The sequence below is a fragment of the Podarcis liolepis genome (genome assembly GCF_965112155.1).
Source record: "Podarcis liolepis genome assembly, chromosome: 3".
Lineage (NCBI taxonomy): Eukaryota > Metazoa > Chordata > Lepidosauria > Squamata > Lacertidae > Podarcis > Podarcis liolepis.
Window position 1 is genome coordinate 18554757 of NC_139557.1, and position 14472 is coordinate 18569228.

The following is a 14472-nucleotide window of genomic DNA, read 5'->3' on the forward strand; positions in this document are numbered from 1 at the left end:
ACTAGTGGTCTAGTGATGGGACTGATGCTTCTGTGACACTCCATCCCTCACCACCTAGGTTACATATGAACCCTGGGAAGCATGTAGGATGGGCCATCCATAAGTGCTCCTGTTGCACTTTGAGCAATGGGTGACATGGTTGCGTCTCATATCATCTCCTGGGCACAGCAGAAGAGACGTTGATTCTGGGGAAGCAGTATTCCTACCAAGAGCTGAATGCCCCCAGGGAAAAGCTTGCAGTTGAGGTGTTACGTTTCCTTTATATAGACCACTTGCACAGTAGGGCATAACTTCTGACTGCCAAAATAGGAAGAAAGCATCTTAGCATTTCTTAAAAGCTGTGCAGCGAAGGGAAAATCAAATGGCCAGGCAGCAGGTTGCTAAGTTCCTTCGGCTTTCTATGTTCGTGATGGGATCAGTAAGTGGTGTGACAATGCATTCTCTGGAGAGCTGTTACAATGAAAGTGGAAAATGCTGAAACCCTCTCTCCTGTTATAGCTCTGAGATTACTTTCTGCTTTCTACAAAATTCTTGTTTCATCCTCTCCCATCTGACCTCCTGGCTTATTATTGCATCAGCTGTTTCATTTGGGGGCTGCTACCGCAGCATATGCATTTAGCCTTGCCTCTTTGCATACTGAGCGCCACTCCTTAAAAGTGGTGGAAAAGAATGCAGGCTTTAGCAAGTTTCTGTATTTTCTATTTTTAGTGGATAAGCCTCTTGTCTTCATTGCGAATGAAACAGCTGCTTATTAAACACTGGGTTGCCTGCTTCTTCTAGCTATAGATGTGCATATCAACCCTTAAATTCCTTTGGTGTCATAAAAGAAATTGAGGAAGGGGGTGGGGGAATAATAATTGTATTCAGTGGCCGTTTTGGCAAAGGGAAAAGAAGGCCCACAGCCAGAAATCTGTATTCAGTGAGTGATGGGCTTATTTTGTCTGTGCTGTGCTACCGTAACTCACATTCTCCTGTTTTAAAATTATTTCTTTCTCCTCAGAAAGGCAGACAGATGTTTCTGTTTGGCATTAGATATAACTTGGAACCATTTAAATTTCCTTGTCTGAAATGATGCACGGTGTCATGCTCCGCATTTGCTATCATATTTGGAAGGAGTGACAGATTACTACAAATCAATTATTGTTTAAGGGAGAGGAGGAGATATTGTGAAGCAGTTGTCACCTAAGTAAAAATTATATAATTTCCAGCTTCTGCTGTAGCAGACAGAAGGCAACAGAAGATATTGTCAAGTTGAGGCAAAGGAACAGATATTTTTATTACTAATGGTGTCATCAGGACAGACGCCAGACAATAAGTTTGGATTTTCCATTGCTACTACAGAGTGAATGAGAGAGCGAGAGAAATAAAGCTAGGGAACAGACACATGTTTTTGCCTCTTTGCTTGAGACATGCACTATTTAAAACCTTTCCATTTGCTTTGATTCTAGTGTCAGTAGAGAGACATAATTAGGAAAAGGTTCTTCATCAATAAAAGATGTTCAGTGAAAGACTGTCGTTTGCAAACATGTTTTTTTCTTTTAAATATTTGTGAAAGTTTAAAAAGGGGGGCTTCTTTAGATGTCTGTGTACTATTTTCCTATAACAGTTCTTTACCACCTCTCTTTTATATATATATATATATATATATATATATATATATATATATATATCTCCTTTGCCTCTATGCAAGAAGCCCTGCCCCCTTTGACTAGACATTGCCAATAAATTGCCTCCATCCATATGCTTTGGGTATCATTTTTATGACATACGTTATGCAGCTCTGGTATAATTGAACCAAGTCATCCGACAGATAAATTTGCCTGTTGCAAATGTTACTGGAATAGTTTGACGCGTGCTTCCTCATTACTTTTTCCATGTCACCTCTGTAGCCCCCGCAGCAAGAAAGGGGATATTGCAGTCTGCAAAAGGTCACATGTGTGTGTCTGGCAATGCTTTGGGAGGCTTCACTGTCATTCATGTGTCGGAGACTCTGATCTGAACTTTTGAACATTGCAGAGATGTACATCTGTCTCTATTTTCTACTTACATTGAAACCAGCCTTGTGTACGGCCCTGGCGTAGGACATCATGTCCTGGAATATCTTTGAAAAGTAGGCTGAATAAATGACACGGTGACAGCCTGAATGAGTACATACTGAATCATTCTCCAAAGGCTTGGTCAACATGAGCATATTCAGCTTGAACTGACCGGGGTAGGCAGGGAGGAAGTCTGCACTGTACACTGAGGGAATCTAAAACAATTGTGTCAATCAGGACTGAAATTCCTATAGAAAAACATGCAGGGTTGTGGGCACCACTTCTGGCTTAGTTACTCTAGTGTGACATTTACCCTCTTTAACATAACATGCTGCGCTTGGAATTACCCAGAAGGTGTAATTTGTTACACATTGTTACTAATTGCATGCCACATGGCCAGTTAAGTGTGGATGTCATAGCATTGATTGAACACTTTTAAAAACTATTTATGAGCAACCCCCTAAAACAGTGCCCATCTGCCATAAGTAGATCACACAATGTGGTATCCAGACCACAATGAATAACCTGAAAGTGCCACTGCTCTGAATCTATTTAGGCCAAGAGCAAAATATACATTATTATCAGTAAATGTATTTCGATGTGACAGCCAATCTTCTGGCCAAAGAAACTATGTCACAATAGTAGGAATAAGCTGAAATGCTTTTGTGCTTCACTAGCAACAGGTGATTTATTGCAAACTCGATGGAAGATACTAGAGAAAAATTTAAGTAGCACAACACAAAATTGCTCTGTGCTGCTATTTTGTTACTTTGATATTGGCTGCTTTTGTGGTTTACGTTTAAGAAATATACTATTCAACTCAATACATAACAGTTTATGATTGTAATCTTAAGTGGTATTTAATTTTGATATTTTTTGTAACCCGCCCTGCAACCATTTTGTTGAGGTTTTAATTTTTTTTATTAAATTTCTATACTGCTCTCCATCCAAGGTTCACAGGGTGGTTTACAATATAAAAACACAACATAGTAACAAACAAAACAATAACGGCCACGCACACAGTTTAAAACGCCATAAACTGTTTAATTAGTCAAAGGCCTGGGCAAAGAGGAATGTTTTTGCCTGCCACCTAAAGATATACAATGAAGGCACCAGGCTGCAGGTTCCCCACCCATATCAACGTTTAATTTATTTACAGGAAGATCAGTCTGTGAGTAGGAACTTAATGCTATTCAAAAGAAGTATGTATATTAATATAATCCATGTGCTGTAAAACTGCAAAGCACCATGAATAAACTTGCATGATTAAGGTGCAGGATGTTAAATGAATAAACAAACAGAACAGTCCTAAAACTATATTAAAAATGCTTGAATTTAGCAATATTGGCCCCAAAAAATTCCATCATATAGCATGGCTTCTGAAATATGCCATTAAGGCACAACAAAAGGTATTAGGTTGTATCCAAGTTTAGTCCTACTTAGCGTAATTTACTCACGCTCATGGGTTGCTGAAGGCTGTATTCAATGTAGTTATAAGTACGCCTCCCATCAGCACAACAATTTCTACTTGCAGAATGGAACCCTTTCCTCCCCATGACCCTTAAATTTGTTCTGGGGGTTATTCCAATCATCCAGAGCAGATTCGATGAGGACACACAGAGGCGGGGAAAGGCTCAATGCACAAATGAAAGCCTTTGCACTGATGGGATGTGTTAGTTTTGCTACCACCCTCAGTGCTGGAATAAACCCTGTGGAGGCTCCTAGGCCAGCGGTTCTCAACCTGTGGGTCCCCAGATGTTGTTGGACTACAACTCCCATCATCCCTGAGCTCTGGCCTTGCTAGCTAGGGGTGATGGGAGTTGTAGTTCAACAACATCTGGGGACCCACAGGTTGAGAAAGGCTGCTAGGCAGCCAAAATCTTGGGAAGACCCTAGCATTGAACTAAGAAAGCTGGATTGTGATTTTCTTTCAAGATCAAATCAATATTATTTGGATCCGTTGTTGCGGGGGCCCTAGAAGGCTAATAGGCTGGTGCCTAATCTGCCTATTTAGTAATCCTGCACTGACCACCCTGTGCATTTACTCTGAGTAGAACTAACATTGCCCATTGCTGAAATAAGTAACACTGAATACAATGCAAAATAAATATTTACTTCCTAGTGCTGTTCTATTTTAACTTTGTGCCACTTTCCTTTGTACACATCATCAGTTGTGGTGTGCTAAAGATATAGCTCTTATTGAAGACTGATGATCATCCACATGTTATTTTTTATTTTTTTACAGGCTGAAAACCACTGAAGTACTAAGAAATTACTAGAGCTTGCCATCCATTTAGGTCAGCTGAAATCAGTGTGAGATGTTATAAGTCAGCTAAAGGTCCAAGGGTCCCCAGCATGACTCTACTGAATGTAATGCCAGGGCACTGATTTATACCAGTTGAGAATCTTTCCCCAGTGCTGATCTGAATGTAACTGCAGGATCTGTAGTTGGGAGGGGGGAAATTAAGTCCTCTACACTAGCTCCATCTGGTGGTTTTTTAAATGTGCAGACTGCAAAGAAGCTAAAAGAGCGAGAAAACTGGTTGTTTTTAATGACTACTAGCTGAATAAACAATTCTGTTAAATGCAAAATGCTCCCTTTGTGGACCCTTCCTTCCTTCCTTCCTTCCTTCCTTCCTTCCTTCCTTCCTTCCTTCCTTCCTCCTTCCTCCTTCCTCCTTCCTCCTTCCTCCTTCCTCCTTCCTCCTTCCTCCTTTCCTTTCTCCCTGGCATAAAGCTGTTATCATGCTTTTCTGTACTGTGTGGGCTTTCAGGTGTTAAGGCACAGACATCGTAAAGGAATGGGGTATATGAATTGCAATACCGAAAATGAAGCAAAGCAGGAGATACAATCATAGCAGCACGAGAGGGAGGATTGATGTTTGATCATTCCCAAGCCTTTTGCAAAATCAGCTGATGTACATCTGCAAATGAATTTCACTCAGTTCATTTTCTAGATAAATTTCTAGCATTTCCCTTTATACCTATTCCTATTCAGCACTCTCTGTCTGTCTCTCTCACACACACAGTTTGGCAACGTTTGTTCAAGCAATTACTCTGCTGTCTTATTATTATGGCCATTTGAGCTCAGGGGTTCCAGACTAGTGGAAACAGCAGTTACCTGGTTCATTCAGGTTACGGTTCAGGAACTTGGTGCTCTCCACATAGCATCCTCTTATGCTTATGTCTCTACTTCTGGGATTCAAGAAGCAGGGGAAAGAATGTCACTTGAAGCCAGGGAGGGTGATCCAGCCAGCGAAACTTAGCCACACTGCTGCATTTTGTCTTTCCGCCTCACACCGCCTTCCAAGTCGTTTGTCATGCATTTTTTATAACGTGTTGAGCATCTTGAAGGGTTCAGATGCAAGGTGAACATTTTGACAGTTTTACCCAGGATTTCTGCATGCTACGTAGCCTTGATTTTAATGAGATTTCCGTGTTTTCAAAAATGTAGCTATATTAAGACGTTTTCTAGAGTGGTCTACACTTTTATTGGAGGAGCAACAGAGAGCGTGGCTTGGGTCCAAAAGAGTGCAAGGTGGTTTCCACTCAAGCAAGGATGCTTTCAGTAGCAAGGCCCCTGTGACCCCTAAAGATTTGGGGATCCGCCAAAGCGGCTGAGAAAGTCGGGGAAGGCAACAGCTGAATGACATTGGCAGTGTTCCCCAAACATGTATGGAAGTACTTTCCATTGGTGCATAGAAAGAAAACACAACTGCAAATTATCCTTCCTGGTTGGGAGTCTTTATGGAGGCCAGTAAAGCACATACAAATGAGTATAGTATTACAGGCAGTGCTGTCAAATGCTGTAAGCTGCTTCGATCCCCCACACTGTTAGGGAAGTGAATATTATTAACTATTTACTTTTGCCATTTTTCACTTCTGAATATCCTCCTTTTTGTTACAGATCCTGCCATAAATCAGCAGATTTATTGGCTGCAGTTATTCCCACGTTGCCTGATTAACCAATAAACTATATTTCATAACTTTTGTCGTTGTTTCTGGCAGGTGACAACGTCACAGAGGCGAAGCAAAGTACGGATGAAATTGAGAGTCAGAGTCAAGAAGCAGGTTTGTGTTGTGCTGTGCTCTGTTAAAGCATTCTATCACTCAGGGTTTCCCTACCTTGGTGAACAATAATCCTAGTCAATGCTATTGACTGAAAACGTTTGTACATTTTCACCGGATTAAGTCGGGGCTTGTGCAGTTCTCCCATTGGAGACCAGAGCCCTATTCATTATGAATGAATGTATTCCTTCCAGCCCAGGAATGCAGTCTTTCCTGTTAGTAACTGGCAGCACATTACATTCCCTTCTTAAGGTGGAATAGATCCTAGAAACCCTGTAAATGGAAAATGTTTACAGCAGTGTCTTATAAGGTTCATACTTCAAAGAAGAAAAGGAATGTGGAGAAAATAAACTGAAGGAGATGAAGGAGCTTTTCTGCCTTTAGTAAACCTACAATTTATCATGTGTATTTAGCTTCTAAGTAACAATTTTTCTGCGTGCTGCTTTACAAATTGGATTACTGACATTTCAGAAAGATTCGGTGAACAAAAATTCAAACCTTGAAAAATAAGCATCAATCAAAGCTCATAAAAGCAGTAGGAATAAACGGTGGGTGTCATTCCACAAGGTTGCACTCAGAGTAGACCCATCGACATCAGTGGACATAGCTTAGTCCTCTTCAGTCACTTTAGTGGGATCTACTCTGAGTAAATCTTAGTTCAAACCACCCCATATTTAAAATTTCTGAATTACACATTAAAAAGTGAACTTTTTATCGAAAAAATCGTCATGCTTCCATTCAAAGCGGGTTATTTTCCTTTCCTGTTATTTTAGGTTTTTGTGGGGTGGGAGCTGCCCAAAGTGGCCTCAGCACAACGAAACTATCAAAGTAACTACCCTGTAACAAGTAAAAATTGCTTTGAAAGCCCTTATCCCCCTGCTGCATTATATACTGGGTTATTTTTCATGTACTTCAAATAGCATACTCTTCATCTTGTCTGGCCCACCTAACCAGCACTAATGGTATATTCTGTTGCTTGCACATATTTAATTCAGGTAGCACGACCCATCTTTTAGTGAAAACTTTTCTATCAGCTCTGAAAGCTTTTATTAATACCTGGAAGCTACAGCAGGAGAGGTCCAATCACTCAATGCAGTAGAGCGAAGCAGCCAAGCTATCCAGCCTACATTACTGAGTCATTTGGTCTGTGTATACGGCATTGTGGCTGTTTCTAAAGAGTTGAATTTATGTTACAGCAAAATCCCCTTCCATTCCTGCCCCTTGTTATGGTCTGCAGGAGAAGCACTGTGTATGAAACTCTATCACCCTTCTGCCATAGAATTCTGCTGACTCTGATTATCCAACTATTTATTCACAGTTGCAATGTTCTCTTGATGCTTTCTGATTTAAGCTGATTTTATCTATCAACCCATCTTTAGGCTGGTTTTTTTTATGCCTGCTTAGTGAGCATCTACACATGTGCAGTCATGCACTCAGTTTTCATTGGGACTCATTTTAAATCTCATTTTATTTTTTTTAAAATGGCAAGAGTTCCATTCAAATCCTGCCAAGATGTGGTTTTCATTTTGCTGTATCAAATCTAAATGTTAGAAATGGGCCTGAAAAGAATTGCTTTTTATATGTCACAGGTAGAATGTCTAGAGAATAAGGGCCAGGCCTTTAATGATTGGAGTTATGATCTGGGTACACCTAACTTCTTTCTCCCCTACTGTCTTATTGCCAGCTCTTGAAATAAAGGGCAAAGTAGGTGCTGTGCATTGGAGCGTCTTGCTCAACTTTTCTTTTATGTGGGAATGAGCACTACATGTGTTTTCTGACATGAGACATGCCACTTGAAGTCTTGCACATACGATTTCCTGCTGTCAAGTCCTCTCTCCAATCAATGATATCTAATCACCTGTAGACTTACATTTACACAATGTAGACTTACATTGTCTTTGTCCATGGAGTTTTCTTGGCAAGGATACTGGAGTGACTTGCCGGTTCCTCCTCCAGGTGGATCACGTTTGGTCGAAACTCTCCACTATGACTTGTTCATCTTGGGTGCCCTGCTCGGCATAGTTCATAGCTTCTCTGAGTTATTCAAGCCCCTTTGCCACGGCAAGGCAGTGATCCATGAAGGGGCTTGAATTATGGTGCTGGAGGAGACTCTTGAGAGTCCCATGGACTGCAAGAAGATCAAACCTATCCATTCTTAAGGAAATCAGCCCTGAGTGCTCACTGGAAGGACAGACCGTGAAGCTGAGGCTCCAATACTTTGGCCACCTCATGAGAAGAGAATACTCCATGGAAAAGATCCTGATATTGAGAAAGATTGAGGGCACAAGGAGAAGGGGATGACAGAGGACGAGATGATTGGAAGCTACCAGCATGAGTATGACCAAACTGTGGGAGGCAGTGGAAGACAGGAGTGCCTGGCGTGCTCTGGTCCATGGGGTCACAAAGAGTCAGACATGACTAAACGACTAAACAACAAACAACAACAGACTTATATTTACACACTGGGCTGCTTTTGTCTGCCGTTTGTACCAGTGTTGGGCAGACAAAGGAAAATCTGTACCACTGTATGTCATGGATTCTAATCAATATTAATCCAGAGCAGAGTCCAGTGTATAGTTAGCAGAGTAACAACTTAAACACGTTGCAGGATTCCCCCCTCCCCCCAAAAATAGACCAGAGGCAATTGTATTTCATCCATCAGAGCTTTACTGCTACTGAAGGCAAATGAGCATAATGGTCACAAATCCAATACATTCAGGATTAGCACTGTCCGTAAGAAATCCAGTTGCAGCAGACTTAACTTAAACTTACAATAACGTATAATAAGTCTCAAACCTTAGCACTAAGCATCTATGTACAGAACACCACACCAGAAGGAAGAGAGATAGAAAGATAAAGTGTAACCCAGGCTCCTTCTGGCCTTATTATTATAGTCAGCATGACTTTGACAGAAAGAGATAAGAGAACCAGTTTAAGCCAGCTGTACTAAGCTTCTCTGAAGGAATAACCCAAACATCAGGAACCTTCTGCTTGCTTCTTCCACACAGAGAAGCTTCCAGAACCCTCTTGAATTGAGTGGAACAGGAAAGATCTCTACACATCAGATCAATACTCTCTGCACCAAAAAATGCAAACTGACACTGTGTACATATGATTTGCAGGCATTTTGCACCATCATTTCTACTAGCATATTTGGTGAACAAAAATATACTTAATTTTACACAGTGATTCCCCCCTTTTTTTAATTTGTTAAATTCATATGCCACCCTTCATCTGAAGATCACAGGGCATAATCTTCATCTGAAGATTACAGCATAACAATATAACACAAAATCCATAATAATAAGAGCCAAACAAACCCCAGATAACCTCTCCTATGCACATTTAAAAGGTATAACCTGGTTAGACAGGAACATTTTTGCCTAACACCTAAAGATATGGAATGAAGGCAACAAGGTGAACCTCCCTGGGGAGAGCATCCCATAAACGGGGAACTGCTTCAGAAATGACCTGTGGAAGAGGCACACAAAGAAGGGCCTCAGATGATGGTCACAGGTCTGTGTTGGTTTCTATTTCCCGCACTGAGCAGCAACTGCAGTCACAAGACATTGTTTTGCATTCCACAGTCAGAGTTACTGTTGGATTCCCACGGGAATGGGAGACTGGATGTGACGTACACTGGTTTCCTGTTTTTCACTGTTCTCTCGGTTTCTTTGTTAGAGAGACGGTTGCTTCTCTGCTCTCGCAGAGGCAAGATGCATGTTTGTATTCTCTCAGCATAGAGAGGTAATAAAAATTACGAATGTAGCACATACTGCTTATCCTTCTGCTGTGTGACGACGCTCTGCGTGGGCTCAAGATGAGACGAGCCTGTATCAGCTTCAGAAGGGCCACCCGAAGCTGGTCAAAACCTCACAGTCTGTTCATATGGGGAGAGGTGGTCCTTGAGGTATTACGGTCAGGGGCATAGGAAGGGGGCAGCTTACCTTGGGTGCCATCTCTGAGGGGAGTGACAAAAGGCTGCATCGCGTGGAGCATCGCGCCCCCCACCCCGGTGTGCACCATCAAATCAGTCTCTTAAGATTAAGCCAAGAAAGAGTATTCTCTCTAAGATTGAATATCAATATACATATCAAGACTTTGAGATTAGACCACTGAAGAAGCCCGGAAAACTATCTTGGGGGTGTGCTACCTGCAAGCCCCAGTTAAAGGGCCCCATCGGGGGTGAACGGCGGCTTTTTGATTACTTGGACTGCCAGGGCGAAACAGGTGCAAAACGCCGACACCCTGTCGTCTACAACTTCATTGTCTACAACTTTATTAACATCTATCTACAATTCTACTAGCACCTTTCGGTATTGTGAATATCATCGAACTTACCTTTTGTTGGTATCTTCATGAACTTATCCAAAAGACTGAGTTAAGCATTTGAAAAAGCTATTGAAACCAGACATTATAAGTTCATTTTAGGCTGGGTAGTTCGCAAGTCTTTGTGGCTTTGTTTAATGTTTTGTATTTTTCTCAGAAGGTTGAGAAAGTATGTATAATTATTGTTCTGTGTATATTAATTGCCAACGAGTTGCACTACACACACAAATACCTGGTGCACGGCGTGGCTGCTGTTCCGGGTGCCCATGCAGGTAGCTCTGCCACTGATTGCAGTCCTGATAATTATGGCGACTCCACTTTAAGCAAGAATGGGCCACTTGTCGTAGCAGTGTGCCACAGAGGTTTATTAAACGTGCATTCCCCAGCCCAGCCCACGGTAAGCTGGGGCTACAGTTTATCCTGTGAAGTCCAAAGACCACAGCTATTGTGCAAAGCACTGGTGTGCAACTGAGTGGAGGCAGTGGCGTAGCGTGGAGGGTGCAGGAGGGGCCGGCCGCACCGGGCGCAACATCTGGGGGTTAGGGTTAGGGGGCGCAAATCCATGGGTTAGGGGGCGCAAATCCACAGGTTAGGGGGCACAAATTACTTGCCTTGCCCCGGGTGCTGACAACCCACGCTACGCCACTGAGTGGAGGGCACGGCCGTCTAAAAATAGGAAGCATTATAGCCAAACAAATTTGACCATCAGGCTGCAAACCTATTCTCACTTTTCAAATCCCATTTAGTGCAGTGAGACTTACTCCTGAGAAAGCTTGCAGACATAGGCTTGCCACCATCAAGCTGCAATCCTATACACACTAGGAATAACTGCCATTGAACAAAACGGTCTGAACAACAACAAGCAACACGTCAGCTAATAATATACTGAGAATATGTTTATAACACTATACAGTGGTACCTCGGGTTAAGTACTTAATTCGTTCCGAAGGTCTAGTCTTAACATGAAAGTGTTCTTAACCTGAGGTACCACTTTAGCTAATAGGGCCTCCTGCTGCTACCGTGCGATTTCTGTTCTCCTCCTGAAGGAAAGTTCTTAACCCAAGGTACTATTTTTGGGTTAGCGAAGTCTGTAACCTGAAGCGTCTGTAACCCGAGGTACCACTGTATTGTTTAAAAATTCATAAACAGAAGATGTATAATATGTGCATGGAGTCAGAAACTGATAAGAATCAAATAAATGTTCCATGAGCAGGATTGGTAGGAGTGGTAAGTCACTGTCAAAGATCACTGAAATGGAGGCAGAATGCCTTTCCACAGTCAATATCCTACAAATGTGAGTTGATGGGTGCTCCAAACGTCGCAATAGGGTGCTCCGAGCACAGCAGCAGATGGTACAGTTCTTCCAGGATAATGAACTGTTTCAATGATAAATCTTCATCAGCTGGCAATAATATGAAAGGAAAACCATTACATTCAAATACAGTCCAGTGAAAGAAATGACAGGCCTGCATGTTAACCAACCAATAATAAAGACATACCAAATTAATAGTCTCCAAAGGTCCGTCAAATGGCCATTGAACAAAACGGGGCTCATTCCTGAGCTGTCAGTCACATATGCCCCCCCCTTCCTTCCTTCCTTCCTTCCTTCCTTCCTTCCTTTCTTTCTTTCTTTTTTATTTTACAAGCTGCAGCCACAGATGCTGCAGTCTAAATGGAAGGAGAAGCTTCTTAACTCTTTCCCTTTGGGTAATTTTTCAATTAAAAATTGCACCCAAGTTGCTTTCCCACCAATTAAATGAAAAGATAATGGAAAATATCTATGTTAGAATGAAACAAGAATGGCCAGGAAAACTGTGGGTTACTCTTTGATCAGTTAAATTGACACCATTTTGCAAATCTTCAAAATGCATTGTATATGTTAATGGAGCATAGGATTCATATTTTTATAAGAACTGTTTGTCCCTCCCTCCATCTGCACCCAGGTTGTAAATATGTAAATTAGAATGAGTAAAAAATGCTCTTACTTTGTGGAAGAATCAGTCAAATAAGCAAAGTAGTTGCACAGCATTCCTTTGTATCCATATTACTGTCCCATGGAAGAAAAGGACAAAGGCCTTAGCTAATGACATGAATAACATATGCATTTGAGAGCAGGTGTAACAGTTTACAATCATTACTAAACTCAATTTATAATCTAATAAGTGTAATTTTTCTCTTTGAAAAACAGATGAGGCAAAACCTACCGTTGTAAACAGCTCAACAGATGGAGGAGAGAACGTTTGCAAGGAAAAAGGTACAGATAATAAAACTGGCTTTAAAAATATCAAATTCCCAAAGGGGATTTTATAAAGCAGTATTTTCTGTTAAACCGAGGAAAACCCAGGTTCAAGCTTTAAAGGCCAGATGTCAGATAAACACTTCTGGGATGTCTTTTAGAAAATTCTTTTTAATGAACCACTTGGCATCATAGCTGTGCCAGTATGGATCGATGCCATGCATTTTCATCTACAATCATTATAGATTTCCCATAAAAATATTGTCAGGGTCATAGAAAAACTCTGGTGCCGAAATCTGCAGGAATGTTCACGTTCAAAGGTTTATGTCTGCCTTCCTCGTTGCATGATAGAGGGCTTCAGTTAGCTCTCTGGTGATATGGCAGCGAAAGAAAAGATAAGGAGAAGGCTATAAACACAACATGCAGAGTTGGAGAATGAAGACGCAGCTGAGAGGGGGAAATTACTATTTATTTTCTGTAGACTGTGCTGGGCACTCTGATCATTTACTCTGTGATTAAATATTTAAAAGTCACGGGATGGGGGGGCACAAGTGACAGCAAGTTTAGAAAACAAAGAAAGAGAGACTACCTAATTTAAATGTTTCCAGCTGAGTTTTATCCTGTTGAGTTGTTTGGTTTTCAGCAAGGAGTGAGACAGAGAGCCATACTGTTCTTGACACTTGTATGGTATCACACCATTAATTGCTTACACTTTCTTTTAATTCTTCTGGGTTCCTCGGCAAGGAGGGTTGTGGAACATGGTTTATAAAATTGTAGCTGTGGATAATTCAAGGCAGGAAGTCTCTTGTTTGTAATGAAGAAGGGCCACAAGTGTAGTATTCAAGAAAGACTAAATAGAGAATTTGACTGTTTGCTTTTCATTTCCTTAGATAACATAATGATTACCAACCACTAATCTGTTGATGTTAAAAGACACGGTGGTGCTTGTTTTAAAAGTTGTTCATTTGCTTGTTCGGTGGGAGCTTTTTGCCTTTGATTTTCTGAAATATCGTTTTAAAGCACTTTTGGGTTTGTTATTGTTTATTACTCTCCATGCATATCCCCTCCTACTGACATCTGATGTGAGATCTAGCCAAAACCTCAGCTGCAGCAATATTCATTATGCTCTCAGTTTTGAGTGACAAAAACTAACCTTGCACTGTTTTTTGTTTTCATCATACCTCACACCCACAGTTTATATATGCAATTTCTGAAAATTAGACAATTCATTCCACTCTCTTTCTTCGTTTGCTCATGTGAACAACCACTAAAGTTGGAAACTGGAGAGTGATCTCTGACCATGGAGGTGGCACCTACCCTCTGTCATTGAAGCTACAAACAAACACAACCTTGGCAGTAGTTCTCAAACTGAAGTAGGCTTTTTCAGCTTGCTCAGGTCCAGAGAGGTTCTCCACCATCTCCTGTCACTCCTTGTGTCCTGCCCTGATGTTCTAGAAGGGTGGTGAAAGGGAAACATGTCTTATCTGGCTCAGTTGCATCCAGACCCTTGTTTCCCCCTGCACTGAAGAGCTTGCTCCTCCTTCTTGCCCGATGATTTGGTTGCTTCATAAATAGTTGGTCCCTTGTGTCACCCAGCAAAATTAAAGTCACAGGAGCATGCTGGTTGGTAATCACACTGTTCAAAGTTGGAGTTAACTCTTTATTAGCAAAAACACAATCTCCACAGAACTTGGTTGAATGTCGGGCCTAATGAGCCTAGCAGCTCATTCCCAGTGGTCTTACTCCATGAGAAGCAGTTGCTGAGACTGAAAGTCCCATCTCCCCACAGCCATCTAAGCCCCC

The 14472-nt window shown here is 41.5% G+C and overlaps 1 protein-coding gene across 9 annotated transcripts in view; it reads left to right on the forward strand.

Annotated features, from left to right (window-relative positions):
• MACROD2 (mono-ADP ribosylhydrolase 2) overlaps nucleotides 1-14472 on the forward strand; it is a 993596-nt gene that overhangs the window by 888369 nt on the left and 90755 nt on the right. For all 9 annotated transcript variants that reach the window (XM_083495642.1, XM_083495644.1, XM_083495646.1 and 6 more), the window contains 2 exons: nucleotides 6045-6107; nucleotides 12622-12687. In XM_083495642.1, the coding sequence (XP_083351768.1) occupies nucleotides 6045-6107; nucleotides 12622-12687 (129 nt within the window). The remainder of the gene's footprint in view (nucleotides 1-6044; nucleotides 6108-12621; nucleotides 12688-14472) is intronic.